Raw genomic sequence first — 23,401 nt, 5'->3', positions numbered from 1 at the left:
ATGGAGCTCAGCCCCCTGTTGCAATGATGAGGACAGTTACCAGCCATATTGCACCATCTGCCATCAAAAATTAGGGACAGGCGCCCTTGATCGACCTTACTGATGCTAGTCGGCATGGTTACCAGCCCTTTTGCACTGCCCCATGTGCCAATAGGCTGATGATGAGGACGGATTTCCATCTTTTTGTACCATCAGCCATCCATAGCGTGGGGGGAGCAAGGACGTTGGTGTTGAGTGCTGCACCATCGCGTCTATCTGCAGCATTCAGTAAAGATAGGGTGACATGTAAAAGAGTCAACAGAGGATTGTTTTCACTTCTGGTGGTGGGTGGGGTGTGTGCGCAAATTGCCGAACTATGCCCTGACCCACCGCAGACACTGTGTTTGACCCTAGAAGCATTTGGAGCTCATCCAAGAATGCAAATACTTTTCGGAGACAGCAGGAACTGTGGGATACCTTGCGTCCTCATTCCCCCCTCCCTCCATGAGCGTCCATTATATTCTTTGGCTTTCCGTTACGCTCGTCACGCAGCTGCGTGCTGAGTCTGTGCTATGCCGTCTGTCCGTAGATTTTTTAAAAATACTTTGGACCAGGCGTAAAATTACAGTAATTACCCTAATTAGATGCAGGAGTCTCCGAGCGAGATCACCCTGAGGAGGGTCACTGAAGGAGATAGAGAGCGCATGCTGCGTGAAAGCTAGCACGAACCAGGGCCTGCTGCAGCCGTGCTCGGGGAGGCAGTGCTCCCTGAGTACCTCATGAAAGCCTTGCGCGGAAAACTGTGCTACCACGGAGCACCCAATAAGGCAGCTCTCCCCAGGAACCTCCTGCTGATGCTTTTCGATTAACGCAAGGAGAGCTTCGTGGAGATCTCCAAGGATGATTTCTGTTCTATCCCCATATCTAGAGAGACCTCCTTTTCACACAGTTAAGATTCCTGTTATATTAAGAATAAAAGTTAACATGGTTAAAGCACTTACCGACTGCTCCTTCCCCTGATTCAGGGTCCGGGTTAATGGCTGGGAAGGGTTGTTGGGGGATCTCCGTGACGGTGATGAATAGATCCTGGCTGTCGGGGCAACCAGCGTTGTAAGCGCTCTCGCCTGCCTCGTCCTCCACAAACCCTTCCTCATCTTCCCCGTCCGCGAACATCACCGAGGAACTGGCCGTCGACACTGTCCCATCGTCAGAGTCCACGGTCACTGGTGGGGCAGTGGTGGCAGGCTCCGTAGCGTCCGTTTGCCGCTTTGATTTTTTGGTAGCCTTGTCTGGGGTCCTTGATTTTCACGCGGTGCTGCGTTGCATCCCTCCTGTATCCTCTGTCTCTCATGGCTTTGGAGACCTTCTCGTAGGTCTTCGCATTCCCTGTTTTGGAGCGCAGCTCCGAAAGCACAGACTCCTCACCCCACACACCGATCAGATCGAAGAGTTCCCAGTCAGTCTATGCTGGGTCCCTCTTTCTATTCACAGATAACATGAACTCCTCTGCTGGAGAGCTCTGCATCGTTGCAGGTGCTGCGGAGCTCGCCCCGATGTCCAGCCAGGACGTCAGATTCAAAGTGCCCAGACAGGAAAATGAATTCAAATTTTCCCGGGTCATTTCCTGTGTGGCTGGTCAGAGAATCCAAGCTCGGACTGCTGTCCAGAGCGTCAACAGAGTGGTGCACTGTGGGATAGCTCCCGGAGCTACTAAGTTCGATTTGCATCCACACCTAGCCTAATTCGAGCTAGCCATGTCGAATTTAGCGTTACTCCACCTGTCGGGGTGGAGTACCAAATTCGAACTAAAGAGCCCTCTAGTTCGAATTAAATGGCTTCCTGGTGTGGACGGTTGAGCGGTTAGTTCGAATTAACGCTGCTAAATTCGAATTAAAGTCCTAGTGTAGACCAGGCCCTAAGCCTGGGAAGGCGAAAGAAGGGATCCTGCTACAGGCCTGGGCCTGGGAGTTGGGGAGGGCTGGTGGTGAAGAACCTTGGGATTGATGGGAGGGTTGGGGGCAGAATTAATTGATGGGGGGGTGGGTGTGATTTCAGACTACTTTAAGTACTGGTTATAGGTGAACAAACAATGGATATGCGTGGGGCATGCCTGCTCTTTAAGCCATCTGCAGTGTAACAAGCACAGCTATGTAAAGTGCAGTCTTGGTACTTTTAAACTGCGCCTAACAGGAAAGGAGTATCAAAGTACTCGTAAGTATTGTTTGATGCAATTCCCACTGGAGGGTAAGAAATTCCTACAAAACAAGAGTAAGCTGACTGTACTATGAACAGAAGCTTCTTACTCAACAAATTGGCTCATTTGTATTCAGAATCTTCTGTTTACTGCAGTAACAAAGCTACGGCTATGTCTACACTACACGGCTTTTAGCAACACAACTGTATTGCTAAAAGTCACGCAGTGTAGCCTCTGTTTATCGGCTTTCCTGCCGATAAAAATCTTGCACCCTCAACAAGCAGGGTTAGTTCTGTTGGCAGGAGAGTGCTCCTGCCGACAAAGTGCTGTTCAACACCAGCGCTTGTCGTTGGCAAAACTTGTGTCTTTGGGGGTGGTGGTTAACACCTCTGACAGACAAAAGTTTTGTCGTTCAATTGCCAGTGTAGACAAAGCCTTTCTACTTTTTAATCTTGCTGATACTGCAGAGCCAATGAAGCTAAGGGAGGGAGTCGGCTTGTGAATCAACAGAACTGTTAAATATGATCAAACTGCAGCCTTCAGTGAAGCCTCAGTAACTTGACTGATACAGTTGCACAGGTGTTAACAGGGCATAATTTGAAAGCACTATGGTTGCTCAGGTGTATACCAGAGTGTAATTTGAACCAAAGTTTTTTTACTGGTGATGAACAAGCAGGAAAACACACAAACCCAACTTGACTTTTATAGCCTAGAATGAGGTTAGAGGACTGGCAGTTAAGAAAAACATTACGTGTCAAATGAGCAAATTTGAGCTGGAGATTAAATACAAATATAAAATTTCAAAGATGGATCCCTACAATGCCTTTTTTAAACAGGCATTTTTTCAAACAGATTAGTCTGGTAGTTTAGGTGGGAGTGATTTTGAGCATCAAATAGCAGCTGTGAAACATGAACTCTCTAGAAAGCCCAGTACTTAGCTTTAGCTGAGGTGAGGGAACTCTCTCTATCACAAAAGTAAAGCGACTGCTGGTAAATGAAAAGGTTTGTGCGCTAATGGAGGTTTAAGGAGCCTGCAGTGTAATCTCTCGAACATAAGCAACATTAATTTTTATTTTTGATGGATATACCAGTAATTATTTTGGCCAGCTTTACAATGTACAGTAATTAGATGTGGATTTCATAGTCACCTGTGTAGTCTACACTCAAGCCTATCAGCAATGGACATTTTTTTCTCATTAAGTAAAAGTTTCTGTTTAAATCCTCAGGGTTCCCAATACTGGCGTTTCACTAATGATGCGAAGGATGTGGGATATCCCAAACAAATTGCAAAAGGATTTGCAGGACTAAGTGGGAAAATAGTAGCAGTTCTTTCAGTAGCACAACACAACAAAAGGCCAGAATCTGTGTATTTTTTCAAGAGAGGTATGTTTCACGTCTACAAATGTTAGAAGTATTCAGCTTATTTCTTTTGGGAATAAAACTCCTCTCCATTTTCAAGTAAGACTGCATGTCTGGCAACAGATAAGTGATGACAACAGTACATAGCATACCAGAAGGTCCTGAGCTAACCTGAGGCTTCAGAGACAGCGTTTGAATGCCAAAGTGATCATGGAAGTTTACTTTTCAGGACAGGGTTAGGAGGAAGAGTTTTACCATCATTTGACCGCTATTCCAGTCACAAGTTAATGAGGCATGGTAAGACCTGAAATAGACCAATCACCACATATCTCTGTATGGAACTGTTTCTCAGTCATGGTTTCTTTCCTTGTAAAGCACTGGGTTTATCTTATTTGAATGGTATAGCATCTACACAGGAACATTTGAAGGAGCTATTCAGATTAAAACAACTAGGCAAGTAAAATAAACCCAATCCTGCAATCCTTTCCCTTTCTTCCACTCCCTTGAGAAATGGGAATTATGCAAGCAGAAAGCTTGCAGCATCAGGCTAGTGCCCTACAATTTCACCTTTTCTTCTCAAGGGGATTGATCCCATTCACTCAAATAGTGCTTACTACCATGGATAGTCTCATTGACTTTAACAGAACTACTCACAGAAGTAAACAAATGTTAGGACCAGGTCCTGTTAGTATCATACTTCCAAGTTATATATGTAATTTTGAGGCATTTCAAGCTGAGAGTTTCCTCAATAGCCTTTGGACTCTTATCTTCCCAGGCTAGCAAGTTAATATTAGGGTACTGATGACATTTCTGATTCAACTGTTTTCACAACTGGAACAAACTTCTGCTTCAGGTGGCAGCGTTCAACATTATATCTACAATCAAGAACCAGCCAAAAAGTGCAAAAAGAAAGTACATGTTAGGTCCCCAGCTTATACACCCAGAGCTGTGATCAAGAGGAGACGCTTTGAACGTGCAATAAGATCAGCAATCATGTACCGCACACCAGTCATGTACCAAACTCTCAGAATCAACCATAATCCATCTGGTCAGTTATATTTAATGTTAAATGGTTTTTATCTTCATTTTAAAATTAATAGTCTCTGAAGGACAGCATTTTTCATCTGTTCAACTTCTTTAATGTATGCTTTTAAATCTCTTCATCCTAGCAGCTGTTCTCTCTCTCAGCTTCTCCTCCCAAGTTATAGCTTTGCCCAGCCCATGTTTTAATATATTTTCCTAACTTAAAGCAATTTTCTTGTCTGCAGGAATATTACATCATGAGGTTAAAATAAATTCTTACTGGAGAGGATTTCCAAAAGTAGTTCACTCAGCTATATCAATACCTAACTACCAAAGGCCAGATGGTTATGATTATTATGTTTTCTCTAAAGGTAAGTTAAAGCTAAAACACGTTAGCTCAAATCTCAAAGGCAAGTGTAGCTTTCTGAAATGTGAAGTTACCTACCCTTTCCACTGGAAGAGAACTGCCATGATGAAGTTTAATGAGTACTAGGATTCAGGCTTAAAAAAAAAAATGGCAATAACTCAAGCTTCACCCATAAGTCCTGAATAAATGGATGTTTTTACTTAAAATGATCAGCAGAGAAATAGCTAGCCTGTGCCACAAGAACTCAGGCAGATAGGATTAAAAAAGGATTGGACATTTATAGGGATAACAAGACTATCTGGAGTGGTCATTGTAATGACCAACTATTCAAGAATGAAATTCTCACACCACTGAAATGGTAGGAGTTGTGCCACTGACTTCAGTTAAATTAGGATTTCACTCAAACACTTCAGGATTTAAATCCCTGTGCTTCAGGGCATAAATCAACTTCTAATGGGGTTAAGGAGAAACTTTGCCTTTGGGCAGCATCCCATAACGACACAGTGAAGGATTTTGTTGTTACACCTTCCTCTAAAGCACTGGATGCTGGACTAGGGCCACCACTGGTCTGATCCACTATGACAATTCCTATCATGCCTATGAAATAAGTGAGACAATGCACACCTGTGGAATAAGAAGGTTCCACTTTTACAGTTTTAAGAAAAGGCTTAAACTCTTTAGATCCTTCAGAGAATAGCTGGCACAGAATTCAACTGAGCATGAGACAGCAGAGACAAAGAACATTCTCCTCTTAACTCTCAAGCCTTTAGCTGAGGGATGTTCAGTTGTTTAAAACACTGTCTGTTCAAGCGCACCCAATTTTACAACTATGAAGAATGTCCTCTGGGATTTTTGAGTGTATTTGAATCAGCTGTGTTTGGGTTTCAAAAAAAAATCATCTCTCACAGTATAACTCTGAACAGTGTGAAAGCTTCAAAGTAGTATGTGTCAAGAGACTTGACAAGCTGCCAGTATCTTTTTAAAAAGGGAACTGCTTTTATAAAGGTGGGGTGCTGTGACTCGACTAAGTGGCAGTTTTCCAGGTGCTAGCTGGCTATAACTTTAATAGGGTAAGATTAGATAATTGCCAATACTCAAATTTGGGTGACTAAAAAGAGTAAATGTCCAAATGAAATGCTTTGTCTGGAAACTGCTATTAAAGCCTCTCTCTCAACTACACGTGCATCAAGTGTGATATAATGTACCAGTTCTGCCAAAGTGACAATAAAAAGGGAAAGATGTTAACTCTGATGTTAACTCAGCACATTAATCCGAGACCTTTTTATGTACTAAAGATTTCCTAGATCTGGAATTTTAATTTCCACTCAAACTGCACTTCTCTCATTGCAGATCAATACTACAACGTGGATGTGGCCAGCAGAATAGCAAGATCAGTTACCTCTCAGACTGGGCAGACGGTATCCAAGGACTGGTATAAGTGTCCTAAAGATGAATTGTAAGACAGGATTTTAAAGAAAGAAGCCATTTTAATTTGAGTTTGTCTAATTTTATTAATAAAGACATTGAAATATGCGCACATCAATCTACGTACAAAATGCTGCTTTTAGCGCTGCAATCATTACACTTAAGCAACAGTAGTCAATCTGACAGTCTGTATACACAGCATCAATTACTTTACAGAACTTTTAACTAATATTGCCTCTGTTTAGGCCTCCTCTGCCTCCCATTGCATGAGTTACACCTGTTTAGGGAAAGAGAAGAGTATTAATGCAAGTACTTTTCCCCACTCCAGTAATCAAACATTATCAGTTTGCTACTTTGTTTGATGATGAGATGAGTGTGCCATGAAATACTCTGTTAGCAATCTCTCTCTCTCTCTGTGATGGCCTAGCACAAGGAGGTACTACTGTGGACTTTCATTCCATGGGCCAGAAGAGTCACAACCACAGCATGCTCAATTATGGGCGGAGAGGGTTACCCTCCTTTGTCAACAGCCAGCCTTTTGGTTAAGTGTGACAATAGATGGAATTGCAATGGAAATCCCTTCTAGTTCTGTAAGTGCATTTTTTATGGGGTTAGATCCACAGCATCTGAATGTTAACAGACGTATCTGCGCTAGCACCAATGTATGCAGAATATTTAATATTTATGTTGATTAATAAATTTAATCTAGGTAGGGTTTTTTTTTAATGTGGGGGTTGTTATAGTTAAAAATCATTAGTAGCAATCAAAGTAAAATCTGAAGAATACTAACATAATAAGCTTCTGTAATTTCAATCATTTAATTTTCTTTAAAAAGCAGCATAGTGATTCCAGACATCATCTCAACGAAAATCTTAAATTTGAAATAGGAAAATTGTGTTAGGAGTAATCTTAAAGATCAGAATTGTATCATATTGAGCTTATGTCCTAGCAATAAATCGCCAAAAAAAAGTAAGTTTAAAATCTACTGCAATTTATACACCCTCTAAAATCAGAGTCAGAAGGAGGAAGTTTTCTGTAGTCTTTTTGCCTGTCAGCCAAATGAATGCTTTGGGTAATATATATTGAATGCTCTGTGGGGCAGGGACCCTGCATTATTCAATGTCTCATTATGTATACTTATGGTGGCATTATAGATATCCAGTTTGAAAAGGGTTAAGAAAATTAAGAGGTCATTTGAAAGAGTACATACATAGTCACAATAATTATAGCATTGACAGCCACTTACCCCTCTGCCTGTTAAACTGACGACCACGGACACCAGTTCTTAATGTTGGTGGCTGAAGTCTGACACGCCGGAAAGGCTTTGGCTGATTACTGCTTGTGTCTGTAGAGAAGGAAGAGTTTCAGAAAGAATATACAAGATTGTTACTGCAGTATAATTTGTAACTGTTAGTGAGTCCATTGCTTAATTAACATACAACTGTACTTGTCTTTCGTATTTTAAAAATTTGAGGGTGCAACGTATTTCATGAACATCTTCTCAAATAATAATAATAAAGCGTCAGATTGAACAAGTATGTTTGTTTTCCTTTGATTTTTTTTTTAAACTCACTAGCTGAGTTAAATTATTTGCAGCTAAGACCAAATGCATCTAATTACAATCCTGCCCTTTTACTTTTGCATTGCTTACACCATATCCCTTTAAAAAATTCCACTGGGACTAAATTTTGAATCCCATACTCACAAGAGTAGTCCCACTGAAGTACACAATCATAACTCCAGGAAGGGATTCCCAATCTGACCCTAAAATTTTCTTTTGACGTGAGTATCCTTCAAGGTATTTTAAAAAGTTCTCTCTTAGAAGATATTTTGTTTTGTTTCCTTTTTTATCTCCATTAGTTACTGATGACAAAAATACGGTCCAGTACTCACAGTCTGTTGCCCTCACCGAATGGAAATGGAAATTAAATAGATGAAAAAATTTCAAACTCTCCAAAGATTCAGGTCCATTTTATTTCGAAATGGAGTGACAGACTAACGGTTGGTAGACCAATGGATTAACAAAAGAATAAAGCTTTGCATCTGTGAATACTCATATGCCCATCATGTTACGTGTAATTTTTCACTTAGTAAAGGGATATTTTAGCACAGTGGCTCCCAACCTTTCCAGACTACTGTACCCCTTTCAGGAGTCTGATTTGTTGTGCCTACCCCCACGTTTCACCTCACTTAACTATTTGCTTACAAAATCAGACAAACATAAAAGTGTGTCACTATTACTAAAAAAATTCCCCACTTTCTCATTTTTACCATATAATTATAAAATAAATTAACTGGAATACATTGTACTTACATTTCAGTGTATAGTATACAGAACTGTATAAACTAGTCATTGTATGAAATTTTAGTTTGTACTGACTTCGCTGGCTAGTACTTTTTATGTAGCCTGTTGTAAAATTAGGCAAATATCTAGATGAGTTGATGTACCCACTGGAAGACCAATGAGTAATCCCAGAGGTATGAGTATCCTTGGTTGAGAACCACTGTTTTAGCAAACCTGTGATTATTTATAAGCAATCCAAATGTCTTAGAGGTTTATCCATGTTATCAACTGATACAGAACAAAAATCAATACAAATTTAAATACTTATGGTGGAAGAAGTTCCAGATTCAGGATAATTGCCACTCATCTGCCTACAAATCACCACCCTCTCTTATACAATGCTGCCATAATTATTAGAATTCACTCATAATTCAACCTGTCAACACACTGCTTGAGAAGGGAAGAGAAAGTTGAGTGTATTCTTAACAATGGCCACACCACTAACCTAAATTTCCTTTTGACCCACTACGGAGACAACAATAAGTATTGAAGTTATGCTTCAGAAGGGACATAAAATGTTCAGAATAGTTGGTCTTAGTCTGGTCTCCACTGCCAACAATGTATACTGCACTGGAAAAAGGCCTGAGGTACAAGCATCCTACAAAAGAGTAGGAAGCAATCTGCATTAGGAAGGAAGCCAATACCTGCTGATGAGCTGGAAGGAGGATCCTGACTGGTGGAAGGGAGGTCTGACTCATCAGGTGCTTGAACAGATTCTTCTTCTTGCTGGCTATCAATTTCTAGACCAGCTTCTGATGTAATTCTGGAACATAAAAATTCAGGTGTTGAACAAAGGTGATAAAACTCAAGAGAAATTGATAATTCGCTGAGAGCACAGATAATTTTGTTATTTAACAGGAAATTGATTTTTGTTTTACCTTGCATATTTTCATACACAGACTTCACTTTTTTTCTACCTTGTTACCAGAAATTAGAGAGATTAGTATTTTAAAAATAAAGGCAGACAAATCCTCTTTGGCACTCATCTACCCATCCACTGCACACCACCAGGGTGACTGCCTGATCAGAAAAATGAGGAAGAAAAAAATAAAGTTTACTTGGGTGCACTTGAGTAAAACCATGTGGCATGGAAGAATTTATACACCAATCTGCTCCCCATATTAAAGAGATCAGTGGGTAAGGAGGGAGTAAATATTTAATTTAAATGGAAACCAATAAGACTATGCAGTATGATCCAGTATATGAAATTTAAAGGCTGGGGGAAAGCAATGGTTCTGAGGGTTTTGCCCAAAATGTCCTTTTCGGTGCAATACCTAAAAGGCTTGGATTCATGATTTTTCAAAAAGCCAGTACCAAGACAATGAAAGACAACAACAAAGCAATCTTAAAGAGCACTCTACAGAGTCCAATGGAAGCTTCCCAATGGAAGGACAACTAGATCAGTTGATTACATGGAAATCTGAGGGAAAAATAAAATGAAAATAAAATCACTTTAAACAATCTATGGGGCTGCTTGGTTGTATTTTCTCCACTTAACTCCCCATTTGTGCTGTTTTATTTCCCCTGCCTGGGTACAGGACTTTACATTTGTTAATATCAAATTCTACCCTTTTATCAGAAGCCCCACAGCTCTCCAGGTCACTCTTAGTTTGTTTTTGTCCTGTATGCGTCTAATTCTGGTGGTGTTCCAAATTTTGCTCACACCCGAACTTCAAACAACACACACAAAAGAAAAAAGCATTTAGCAGATGAGCAGAGAGATGCTTTTAAAAAAAAATTAGGTACAAAAAAAGCTTCTGGAAAGCCAGACAGTCCTGGATTGGGCTCCAGCTATCACTGAATAAAGCCTGACGGATACCCCACAAGTTAGTTGAAGTGCTCAGCAGACCAGTTTTGAGAGCCACTGCATCAATCCATTTATCAAGGAAATGCATGCCCAACTCACTCACGCTCTGGGTGTCCAGAAAGGGTTTATATTCTTTTAAAAGATTTACATTTTGTTTCTGTTATTTCTGCAAAATAGTAAATTAAGTTGTTCGGAAAAAAGGAAATCTGACACTGAGCTGTAACCGTTTTGAGATGTCTAGAAATTCTAGGTCCCACTACCAGCGCCAGAGGTTGAATAAGCCTCTGATTCAGAGTTTAATTTTTGTTTTCCACTGCAAGCGGATTAGCTTGTGAACAACTTCCACCATAAAGTGGAAGCCGCACTAATCCTGTTTTCAAGATTAATATAGTTCAATACAGGGAGACCAAAAGAAGAAGCTGGTACTGAAGGAGGTAAAAGGTCACCAGAATAATTTTACAACTAATTTAGGAAACCACTCAGTGCTGGTGATCCCGCCCCGCCATGGATCAAATAGAGCTAAGATTTAACAGACAACAGACACACTCAAACAATGCAATGCAATGAAAGCATGTAAAACTAAATCTCAAATACAGAATTAAGTCTGAATCCACTGAGTAGTGTATCTTACCCTTCAGATTCTGCTTCCACAAAAACCTCATCCCCATCATCACCCACTCCAGATTCAGTGGTAGTGGATAAACTGCCAGTGGACGTTGTAACCATTGGAACAGACTGAGAAGCATGCTCTGAAGGATCAGCTGTGGTACTTTCAGTAAAAACAGTCACTTTAAAAAACAAAATCAGGAAAAGCAGTTAAGAGAAAGGTTATTTTGTACTTCTACCCAAATTTATTAAAATATTGGGTACTACAAGAATGCCGTCTGCAGCAATATTTTCACCATAGCAATAAACAACATAACAGTAATATTATGCATTTTGTTAGGAAGTCAAAGCATGTAATATTATCACTACACTTTGCAATACTGATTCTCACCTGGTGCTGCGACTTGCAGCGGAGTTGTTGGGACACTGCGGCCACCAGATTCTTCTTCGTGGGCAAGGAAGAGTGGTGTTTCGTACATTCCTAAACCTACAACAAACAACTCTTGGTATTAATGGATGTAGTGAAAGCCTGTTAGACAGCAGAAAATTATATCATTATCTGAAGGCAAACTAGTTATAGTACAGTACTAGTCCTAGTACAACCCCGATGTAATCTATTGGTTTGTATTTAAATACTGAGACTGAGTAACTGAGATTACTCAAGAGTAAACCTAGTTTGCACTTATGTAGAACCTTCAGCCCAAAGTTCTTCAGTATTAATGAAATAAACTAAACTACACTCCCACTTTAAATAAAATATCTCTATTTTAAAGACAGGGAAATAGATGCAGATGACTTAAGTGACTTGTCTAAGGTTATACAGAGAATCAGTGAGAGCTAAGAACCAAACCTGTATCTTCTGATGACTGACCTGAGCTTTAACCATAAGACAATGCTTCCTTTGACCAACTTAGAATTTTTTTTCAATTCTATGAGTGAAAATCCTATTAATTGTACATATGCAATTTAGTTTAAGCTACTTAAAACAAAGATAAGTTATTTCCAAAATAAATGTGTCACTCAGTAATGGGAAATTTATTTTACAGAATTTAAGGTTGAACAGAAGTAGTCTGGGCCTTCAAGCAATCTGAGTATTTTTTACTCTATTTTTTTTTATAACAGCCCCAGGGCCGGCTCCAGACCCCAGCACGCCAAGCAGGCGCGTGGGGCGGCATTGTCGGGGCAGGGCGGCATTTGCTCCGGCGGACCTTCCGCAGTCATGCCTGCGGGAGGTCCAGCGGAGCCCCGGGACGAGCGGACCTGCCACAGGCGTGACTGCGGAGGGTCCCCTCTTCCCGCGGCTACGCTTGAGCTCCCGCAGGCATGACTGCGGCAGGTGTGCTGGTCCCGTGGCTCGGACGGAGCTCCCGCAGGCGTGCCCGCGGATGCTCCACCGGAGACGCGGGACCAGCGCACCCGCCGCAGACACTTCTGCCCCGGCCGCGGGACTGGGGAAGGGCAGCGAGCGCGCCGCCCTGCTTGGGGCAGCGTAATTTCTAGAGCTGCCCCTGAACAGCCCATCCTTTAAGCTTTGGATCACTCCCACTCAATTAAACTATCATATCCTTTTCAGATGAATATTGGAAGATCCCATGATATTTACTGTTTACTTGAAATCTGTCAGACTTTTATTACTGCAAGAGAATCTCAAACAGGATCAATTTATTTTAGAGCCAAGTCTTGCCAAAAAGGCCAGAAAGTAATATTGTGCTAACTACCCAGGTTCGTTAACATGAGATAATTTCCCCTAAATTTATTGAAACCTATGAAAAGAGACAGGCACTGGGTAATCATGCAATTATGAAAATGTCTCATTTGGCAAGCTTGTGAAGGCCTTACACTCAACTTGATGGCATTTACGTATGTACGTAATGCTGTAACTTTTGAACTCTGAATCCAATCAATTCCAAAATTCCAGGGAATGTTCTAGGCATCAATGGCCATGCTGATGATTTTGGATAAAACTGAAAAACTCAAAGGGTGAAAACTGTGGATATATGAAGCCACTGCCAACTCTTTAGCACAAACCAGAGACCTCGAACACCTCTGCAGTTGTCTGAAGACCAAACTAGTTGACACCACCCATTAATGCCTTCCAGCACAACAATACTCCTATCTCATCTGTCTATTCTCTCAGTTCAGTTTAACATGTTGACACAGTAAATGACTGATCTTCCAGTCAGAAAAAAATAATAATAATGGTGGTGGGGTAGGGGTGTACACACAGATCCTGCCATGATGGAAATGGTGTGGGGGGAAACTGGGAATGCTGGAATAGGGGGCACACAGAACTCTTAGTGGGAGAAGGTTTGGGGACCCTGGTATGGTGGGAGGAGAAAAGAGGGCATAGGGGCACATACAGAGCCCATGCAATGGGGGAGGGGAAGAAAGGGAAACCCTGGAATGGGAGGGAAGGACGGTATTTGACACACAAAACTCCTGGCAGGTGGCAGGCTGGGGGATCCTGATACGGGTGGCAATGCACATAGATCTTCTATCATGGAATGGGAGACATGGGGGAAGTGAGAATGGGCATGCACATAGAGCAGCTGGTAGAGAGGAGAAAGGAGGCGTCTGGTATGAGAGAAAGAGGAATGCAGGGCACACAGAACACTTGTCTGGGGGAGACTGAGGGAACTGCAGGGAGTCCCTGGATACGAGGGATGAGACTATGGCACACAGGAGGCTTATAGGAAGATTGGAGGAATGCAAGGAGCCCTTGGTGTGTGCAATAAGATCTGCCTACACAAGCTATAAAACATGCAATCCCCTAGCAATTTTTCTTTTTCCAAAGCTTATCTTAGTGATAGTGCTGTACTTCTCAACAAAATATTACTACCCTCAGTTCTTGATCTTCTCTCCGTTTTGCTTTCCTGACTCTTCTCAATCCACTACTTTGCTCAGTGCCACCCCTACAATGAATGGTTTAGCAAATCTCTTACAGTTGCTTCTGTGCTGCCAGGAAGGCATTGAAGAGAGACTGCTTGCTGCACAACAGCAGCAAGGACAAGAATGAGCAATTGCCTGCGCACCATCATAGTGGAAAAGGGCCTGCCTATCTCAAAGCCTTGCTCTCTTCTGTACTGTACCACAACAGCTCTGATCATAAGGAACACTGACGCTGGATGTCGCCAGGTTCAAGCTCATAGGAATTGAAAGCATTTTCAGTGGGCTATTATATTCAGTCTAAGCTTCAGGCTCGTCTTTATCTAGCTACCTTCAAGAACACAATGCCAGCCCTATTCCTTTACATTAGCTTTGCAATAATGAAGCTAGAGCACAGCTTAACAGTATCCCTCCCGGAAGCAAATACTAATCCAATTGGGAAATAGTTTAAAGTGAGACGGGGAGTAGAGATTTGGTCTTTGGAACAGATTAATGTTTGGTATGTTATGCATCGAAGGCCCAGATACAGCAATACACAGACGAGAGTGACAGTAACAAGAACTTTCTTGTGGGACATTGAGGCTAATTTACTGAGTACAATAGATCTTGACACACCTGAACCAATGGTGAGAAGATCGACAGAGACACACATCAAGACATGCTAGAGAACTGTATGCTGTGCAATTTGAAAGCATCTGTTATATTTTATGTGTTTTAATTTTGCTTGAGTGAAATCAAATTTCAATTTGTCACATATGGTGATGTAGGCAGTTTCTGCCTGAAAACACAATGGTTCAACAAGCTACCTACTTCACTGCGTTAGCGTTGGTTTTCCCAATACTTGTACGTGCTATTCTAAATGGCTAAACATAGGCTTAGCAGAATTAATTTTATAATTTTAACAGATAATACCCATGTTTATTTAAGCAACTTTTTATTTGTATCAATTCATATTTTCACAGTTGCTGGAAATTATGGAGGTGGAGGGTAAGACAATTATTTAACGACAGTAGCTGCTGAGATTCAGAAAAGTTAAAGCTTTATAAACATGAAATCACAAAAAGTTGTCAACATCACATGTCAAAATATACAAAGGAAACATCCTTAAAACAAACTAAGTTCTCAAAGTAAGAAAAATGCTACTTATCTTTAAATTTCAGTTATCATCAATTACAATATTTTTTCATTGGTTTGTGTATGTATGGTGAAATTTGACGTTTACCTACATTTACTAATAAAAATCTAGTCTTTCCAAACCTAAACCATCAATCATCCTTACATTAATAGTAGTTACAAATAACAAAGCTAACAGTACTAGATAAGCAAAACATCTTCTCTGCCTCCTTAGTCCTTCTACCCTTCCTACAACTACACAGAAGTACAGACAAGGACATAGTTGGAATGGAGGTGACAATTAATTTCTCAAGATGTTTACATTTTTTCTAACAATCTTAAAACAAATGCATTACACAGATTTACCTCCTTGTGATGCAAGCTGGCCAAGATCGGAGTGGCTGGAACTAGTCTGTGGCATATCTTCTGGAGGCCCAAACCTGAATCTGGGAACACCAGCAACCTGGGGGGAACTACAAAGATGCAGGGTGTGCTGTAAACACTGTTTAATAAACTAAAAAACTATAATAACATTATTTTAATTGAATAAGGAAAACAAATTATCTATGATACAAATAAGATTAGTAGCCAAACATTTTATCAGCATTATCCAAAGTAATTAGTTTCTCCATTATAGCTGCATCAAAATGATAGGGTCAAAAAATACTCCACTAGTAAGAAAATAGTAAAATCGCTTTCAATGAATACTGTTACATTTAAATAGCTCCTTTGGCTTTACACAATTAATTTGTAAGCGGCCTGCTGAGCATGTTCTCCACGCTCCTCTATCCAAAATTGGGATAAGCAACTATTCTTCACAGCAGCTTGCTAGTGTATTTTAACTGATCTTTATAGTCAATATTGAGAAAACATGCTTTTGTCACTTCTAGCTTTAATGTGAATGTGCAAAAGAGGGGTTCGAAGTAGCATGATAACCCACTGTTGCCCTAATAATTTAACTGTATGACTTTTTAAACAAATAGGTTACATTAGATTAAAATGTGATCAGAAACTTACTTTTCTGAACCCCGTTTTATGATGTACGGTTCAAACAACTCAATATTTGTGACTTTCTCTTAACCATCTAGTAGATGGAATGCTATTTAGTATCTTACTATTCAATCGCTAAATCATTATATTTTCATTTACCTTTAAGCAAAGAACCATTCAACTGTTAGTAAAAGGGAAATATACAAGAGCACTTGCTTTTATTATTATGACTTCTACGTACTGAATTGCTTCTGCAAATCCATCTGTACGATGTGGTACCACAAGAGTTGGGGTGCTTGGAACGGTCCTGTCCTCATCATCAAAAAAGTGTTGCTGCTGAAAAAAATATTAAGATCAGAAGCTAAAATATATTCATTATTCTGTCTGTTTGCTTCTAAATAAAACTCATCTACAAAGGTTGTTCCCTCCCAAAAAAATAGACCTAATAGCTTTAACCACTATTTGTCTATTCAACAGTTTGGCGGGAACCAATATCAAAATAAAAAAGTATTTTAAAAGATTGATTCCTAAAGAATAGTAATAAATATTGGCTGTGTCTAAACCGACCCAGATTCTCAAGGGTTTTTAGCTTCATCTTATACTTAATACACCTTGCCTGGTATTCACATTTGGAATAAGCTAAGGGATGGAAGTCCCATTAACATGAAAACCACAGCTTGACTAAACCTATCTGCAAGGTTACACAAACACCCAAGGAATTCTTTAGTGCTCTGGTAGTCTTAGACTACAAAGTTCAGAGTGCTCTCTCAATTAAGGTTTTTAGGAGCAGACTGCCATTTACTTACCATGCCCCCTATACCAGGAGTTAGTTGAAGCCCACGGCCCACTGACTGCCTCCGAGTCATCTGGATTCTCTTTATGGTAAAAGGAGGAATAAAGTGGTATAAATGTTTTCCGGGGATTCTAGCAACATGCAAATATCTTCAGGAATAAAGTTTAGTGATAAAAGGTAAATAAAGAAATTCGTTTGGCTGTCTACCAAAAGCATGACTTGAGTAACAAAACCAGCTGGCATATTTTTGTTTATTGGTGAAAGCCATATTCCAGATATATTTCATCATGCACTTAATTCCTATAGTTAAAACAATCCCAAATCAGGTGGAAGCAACTATTTTACAAAATGGGACAATATTACACCCAAAAGAGGGGAAATTAATATAGGAACTTTTTCTGAGTAAAGAGGAAATAGTGAGTGTATCAATGGCATTTAAATCATTTTCACAAGACAATTTTAGTATAATCTAAACAAATGGTTCAGTGGTTTAGCATTTAGTGTAAAAAGTGCTCAGAGCAGTTTTTTTGTGCACTTCATCACAGAAAGGCCTTTAGAAAATAAACAAAATATTATAAACCATATTATAATTGCTTGAAAGAGCACAATAAACCAAATGAAAAATGTATGAACAATTATAATTGTGTTTAAGTTAGAACTATTAAGGTCAGTTTAATTTTTTTTCCCAAAAAACTTAAAAAATTTCAAGTTCTGAGCACAGAACTGTCAAAACTTCTGGCATTCATTCTTCAACTCTCTCTTGGTGCTCACTGTACTGTGGAGGAAGCATGCTCAGCATACTCACCACTTAAATCTCAAACCAATTAAGCAGCACTGCAGACCAACTCTCAAGGAGACCTAGTCAAGGCAGACTGAGTAGAAGCCTACTGACAGCTGCATTCAACATTTCTTGGTGTAATAAAGTATGCAAGGTCCCATACAGAGTCAGGCCACAGAATTTCCCCAAAATAATTCCTAAAGCATCTCTCTGACAAAAATTAAATCTTGTTTTAAAAATTGCCAGTGATGGAGACTCCACCACAACTATTGGTAAATGGTTCCAATGAAGAATTACTCTTATTAAAAATGTATGCCTTATTTCCAGCCTGAATTTGTCTAGCTTCAACTTCCAACCATGATCAATGTGGTTTCTGGTCTGTCTTCTTTCTCCATTCTTTCCCCATTCTCCTATCTATCCCACCTCTTTTATCCCATCCTTCCTTGTGTGCTACCTTTTTTCTCTCTGCACTTTTTGTTTTTTTGGTCTTTATTTTTTCCTCTATTCTTCTCTTCTATCTGTTCTTTCTTGGGGCAGAGATGATTTGAAATTTGGAAGGTGTTACATGTACCTAGCTAAGCACAGGCCTTGCGCCTCTTCCCACTCCGCAATTTGTGCTTCCAATTCAGCTCCCCATCAGGCTACACTGAGGAAAAGAACCCTGATTTTCAAGAGAGGATGAAAGTACAGGGAAAATCATTGTCTCTGTCCTCACTAGCTGCAATATTTTCCACACCTCATGCATGGGGTGGGCTCATACACTGAAAATCACTGAGAGATCCTGTGACACTGCAGGACTCATCTGTGTAGCACTATGCTTTTAAAAACAGCCCTTTCCAACCTTCCTCACCCGCTGCCAGGTCCAACCATGAAATATAAGCATGTTAGCTGAAGTTTCTGGTAAAGTGGAATAGTTAATGTTGACATGTAATCTGTCATTAGGGTTCAGAGATAAACACCCCATAGAAGTAAACTGGAACAGTGCACACCACTCAGAACAAGGGGACTGTAAATTAGCTCACAGTCAGGAGGCTTCTTTTTGCAACCACAAGGGTAAGACTTTTTGTTTTTTTTAAGTGAAAGCTTAAAATTCTGTAGAATCTTAAGATGTCACGTACAGCTCAAAGGCAAGGCATTGGGCACAAAAAGGTTAGCTGAGAAGACAGTGGGAGTTTCCTTACGCCACACCTGCATTCGGGCAAAGAATATTTCATGAAAGTCTGAGCCAGATCTTGCTACAGCCTGCTCAAAAACTGCTTTTAGAGTGGAAATACTGACAAGTATTGACTAGAACAGTGCCAGTATAATCATTTCAAGATACACACTCATCACTGTTGCCTTACTGCTTTTAATGGTCATTTCACTTGTACAGCTAGTAAGTAAAATCACTGCCATATTTCAAGAGATGAGAAATTTAAGTTAATTTGCTCAGCTGCTTCCATTAATATCTGTATGTTTCCTTTTTGTAAGACACCATATAAAAGTAATACAGTTGGACCAAATACACACGACTAGCACCTTATTTACAAAAAGCTACATAATTAAGTAGTTTCCTTAATTTTCTAAAGTGTTGAGTGATTTCCTACCTGTACTGGTGGTCCCAGTTCCTGGGGTGGAGCATGAATAGTCAGTCGTGGGGGTAGAGGATGTGGTGGTCTGCGTGGTGACTGAGGTAGCCGAGGAGCCTGCCTCTCTGAGGCAGATGTTGGCTGCTGTTCTCTTGAACTTTCATGGGAGAAAGTTGACTCTGCAGCACTTGTACTTCCTTCGCCTAAAATGCAAGGAAATATATCACACAATAAAAACACTGTATTCCACAAATCTATGACCAGAGTAATTCAGGCAGTACTTCTTTTAATTTACTGTCCTTAGTTGCAATGACAGAAGTATGACAACTTAAAAAAATTGATGTACACTGTAATACTTTATAAAGAATATGGGGTCACTTCACCCACCACCCAAATGGAATCAATCCTGAAGCACGAGTAGTTTGAGATGAAACTGCAATAAAAACTTACAGAACATACACCAAAATTGAAAATCAGATTAACATGCTAAAGCAGACATTTCTACGCTTGCAAAAAGCAGTAATTGACCAACAGTGACAATTGAACAGTGCCGGGATTTAAAAAGTTATTTGAAAGACAGCATGTCTCCAAGTTAAAGAAACAATTACCACTATGATAGGCAACTGTTCACCAATGACTCAGAGGTAAGAGGCTCATCTACTGAATCATCAACAGCTCTTTCTGCAAGTAATGTTTTCCATACAAATATTGAATACACCCAGAGTTAATTAGCTTTAGAATTTTACTGCAGCACACCCCAAAGTGTGCTCCAGTAAATCTATCTTTTCCACCTCAAATTCAAAAATACATGTTTTAACAGAAAGAGCTCAAAAGGTTTGCACACGTCCCCCCTCATAACCAGACACTTTAGATATAGCACAGATTAATTGTACCACTGTTTTGAGAGTCTGCTGCTCTCTGGTTGCTTTCTCCACCTCCCATGCTCTCTTCAGTTTCTGTACAAGGATCTGTACCATCAGCACCCTAAAAATACATAAAACAAACAGTGATTCAGTGCAAAACCCACCCAGGCCAATAATTGAAAGAACAGAAAAAGCTCATATAGGAAAGATGAAAACTTAAGAAATTTTATATACTGTACATAGTTATAAAGAACAACCATGTATACATTTACACAAGTTTTAAAACCTATCAAAATATCATTTGTTCAATATGTTTCAACTAATAAACATTTGTTAAGAGTTACACTTGGCTAGCTTCACAGCTACCATATTCTAGTATTATAAAGCTTACGCTGTGACCTGTACTTTGTATTATCCAACCTTTCCACACGTTGAAAAGTTTTTTACTCAAGAAAAAACCAGTTGCAACATGAACTATATTTATCACCTAACCACAAAATCCAATTTACTTGGATCAATTCAAATTAAGGTTTTCCTTTCTCAACATGTGGATTACAATAGGAACAAGCTGTAACATCACAATTACCTCAGGAGATCTCATATGCCTACAATAGGTTGCTACTCTTACCTCAGCATCATCTGCTTCATATCCATCATTGCCATCAGCACTCCCAGTTCCTTCATTACTATCATCACCTTCATCCCCCATTCCTGTATCTTCATCATCATCTTCATCCTCCTCTTCCTCATCTTCATAATCCTACAAATGTAGCATAACACAGCTTTAGGAAAAACCCAAAAGGATAATATCTAGCTCTTATATAGTACTTTTCATCTATAGATCTCAAAGCCCTTTACAAAGGAGGTTAGTATCATTATCACCATTTTAGAGAATGGCTACATAATTTTGCAGTATGCTATGAACTTCTCTAAAAGTCTCTTTCTAGAGATGTTCAAAATTCATTTTTAGGCATATGCAAACTTCAAATGTAGTAGATCAAGTGAAAAATCTGATTGTCACCTGGAGCAATGTGCAGTGACAGAGATGCATGAAAAAGTTTATACTTTTAAACTTGCCTGCTTCAAGCTAGTTCTCTTGGGTTACACACTGTGTCACTGTATATGTTTGTACCGGATCTGGCATAATGAGGCTGGGATCCTAACTGGGGTCTCAGAGGATCAGGCTGAACCTCTCTAATCCGGCACTACCTGGTCCGGCAACGTCCATGGTTTGGCATAGGCGCCGACTTCGTGGGTGCTCTGGGGCTGGAGCACCCATGGAGAAAAATTAGTGGTGTGGCACATCCACTGGCACAAAGCTCCCCCCTCTCCCCGTGCCTCTTGTGCGCCGGCGGCCCCGTGCTTACCAACTCCGCCTCCTCCCTCCCAGCGCTTCTGGCGTGCCACAAACAGCTGATTTGTGGCATTCAAGCTCCAGGAGGGAAGAGGAGGAACTGGGGCCGGCAGCTGGGACCCCAGGTAAAGGGCTGATGGCTGCGACCTGGGGCTGGCATCAGAGCTCCCAGGCGGGGGGGCAAGTGGCCAGGACCGCGGGAGGCAGTGGGGCTCCCGGGCAGGGTGCCACGTTGGGTGCAAAGCCTGGGAGTGCTGCAGCATTCCCCCTTCCTGTCCCCCTCCCCCCCACTTCCCACATCTATGGAGACCCACTGGCACTCTGCATTGACCTCCCGTGGTTCAGCAAATTCTCTGGTTCGGCACCAGTCAGGTACCGAGAATACTGGACTAGAGAGGTTTAATCTGTATAAGTAAGTTACATTAATAACAGAAAAACTCAAGGCATTTGGTAATGTCCGTGTGTTATATTCTGGGGGTTGGTTGATTTTTTTTTTTTTTTGATGAAGCAAGAAATACTGAGGATTTCACTTAAGAATAGGAATTTTTTTTTAAAAGTTACTTCAAACTTATTTCTGTGCTGAAAACCTCTCCACAACCTGTCTAGCAGAGACATTTCATTATATAAATGAGTGCTTCAGTCAACTTCACAACAACTCAAAAATCAAGCTGAGTTGAGTAAATAAATTTAAATGTCCAGCTGTATAAATAAGTGCAGAATTCCTATTAACAGGAATCGTGTGCTTAGTTTTTCCTGCATCAATGAGAAAATGTATTGTTTTAATTCTGCTCAGGCCAGGTAAATGGATGCGCAGAACTTCTAAGAGTGCATATGCTTTTCTATGTTTATTGTTAAACAGCAGAAGGTTGTAAATTGTAAGTTTGTCTTTACAAAAAAAAATTTAATTGCTTTTTGGTAGCCACCTGTAGGATGAGCTGTTTATTTGCACAAAGATATTGAAGATCACAAACTACAAATAAGCCAGACATACTTCTTGCTCGCCTTCATTTTCCTCCTCATCATCCTCTTCGTCATCACTGTCAATCACAATGACATCATCTCTCTTGGACTGACCATCCTGGGACGATGAGGTATTCTGCTGATCGGACTGAAGAGCTCCAAGATCTATTGGGAGGGACTGAGAGGTTTCTTCACTGTCTTCCATGGGAGCGTACTCTCCCTGGGTGACCCCCTTTAAAAGATAAAGGAAAGTTACTAAAATAAAAGTGATACTTCATATATGTGTTTTTAAAAATGTTTGCCACAGGAGAGATTAAGTCAATTTGCAATTCCATTTAACTTTTAAAGCCCTCCATGAGTGCTGCTAAAAGCAGCTGTGTCACCATTTGTGGTTCAGAACTTAGATCAGATTTGGGTTCACTCTACACTACAGCTGTGTTGTGACACTGCTTGTGACACTCATCTTAACTGGTTGCAAAAACCACATTCTTGTTGTGTCCACTCAGTAGCTTTTTGTTGGGTCCACAAACCATGCAACTACATGAATTCACACCTATCAAAGATGACAATTATGTTTGTATTGATGCGTTCTGGGACAATCCGGGCACACTGCCTGAATAAGAAGAAGTGCCCAGAGGATATGTAAATAGAGCCTCGCTGGCAGCATATGTGTAATGTACTCTGGTTTACCCTAATATGCATACAGCTGGGAAAAAGGAGAACCGGCCAAATCAATTACAACAGCTCTGTTAGAGGAGCTCATCAACATGCAAAAGAGTAGTATGCCAAACTGGTGGTGAGACGACAAGGAATCTGGCTCTAAATAAATACAAAGGAAAGTCTAAGGTGCTGAACAGAACTACTGACATTGCCTTCACTGCCTATACTCTTTTGTGACCCGCCCTAGTTCCTTGCTGATTGAAACATGCTCAACTATTTGTCACAGAAACTTTCTGCAACATAAAGCCAAAAAATGAAAAAAAAGCAGTGTA

The 23,401-nt window shown here is 40.3% G+C and overlaps 2 protein-coding genes across 2 annotated transcripts in view; one reads left to right on the top strand and one right to left on the bottom strand.

Annotated features, from left to right (window-relative positions):
- Nucleotides 1–6,382, top strand: part of PRG4 (proteoglycan 4) — a 43,512-nt gene extending 37,130 nt beyond the window's left edge. Inside the window, exons 12-15 of the mRNA XM_045027148.1 lie at nucleotides 3,400–3,556; nucleotides 4,386–4,580; nucleotides 4,801–4,926; nucleotides 6,273–6,382. Of these exons, the coding sequence (XP_044883083.1) occupies nucleotides 3,400–3,556; nucleotides 4,386–4,580; nucleotides 4,801–4,926; nucleotides 6,273–6,382 (588 nt within the window). The remainder of the gene's footprint in view (nucleotides 1–3,399; nucleotides 3,557–4,385; nucleotides 4,581–4,800; nucleotides 4,927–6,272) is intronic.
- Nucleotides 6,383–6,418: 36 nt separating this feature from the next.
- The window catches only part of TPR (translocated promoter region, nuclear basket protein), an 80,794-nt gene continuing 63,811 nt past the window's right edge, over nucleotides 6,419–23,401 (bottom strand). Inside the window, exons 40-51 of the mRNA XM_045028014.1 lie at nucleotides 22,441–22,641; nucleotides 20,724–20,855; nucleotides 20,126–20,216; nucleotides 19,251–19,435; nucleotides 16,900–16,968; nucleotides 16,335–16,429; nucleotides 15,470–15,576; nucleotides 11,496–11,591; nucleotides 11,130–11,286; nucleotides 9,336–9,454; nucleotides 7,594–7,692; nucleotides 6,419–6,624 (exon numbers count right to left, since the gene is read on the bottom strand). Of these exons, the coding sequence (XP_044883949.1) occupies nucleotides 6,569–6,624; nucleotides 7,594–7,692; nucleotides 9,336–9,454; nucleotides 11,130–11,286; nucleotides 11,496–11,591; nucleotides 15,470–15,576; nucleotides 16,335–16,429; nucleotides 16,900–16,968; nucleotides 19,251–19,435; nucleotides 20,126–20,216; nucleotides 20,724–20,855; nucleotides 22,441–22,641 (1,407 nt within the window). The 3' untranslated portion in view covers nucleotides 6,419–6,568. The remainder of the gene's footprint in view (nucleotides 6,625–7,593; nucleotides 7,693–9,335; nucleotides 9,455–11,129; nucleotides 11,287–11,495; nucleotides 11,592–15,469; nucleotides 15,577–16,334; nucleotides 16,430–16,899; nucleotides 16,969–19,250; nucleotides 19,436–20,125; nucleotides 20,217–20,723; nucleotides 20,856–22,440; nucleotides 22,642–23,401) is intronic.

This window comes from Mauremys mutica, chromosome 8, assembly GCF_020497125.1.
Source record: "Mauremys mutica isolate MM-2020 ecotype Southern chromosome 8, ASM2049712v1, whole genome shotgun sequence".
Taxonomy (NCBI): Eukaryota; Metazoa; Chordata; order Testudines; family Geoemydidae; genus Mauremys; species Mauremys mutica.
Note: the sequence above shows the minus strand (reverse complement) of the source record. Positions and strands in the feature narration are given on the sequence as shown.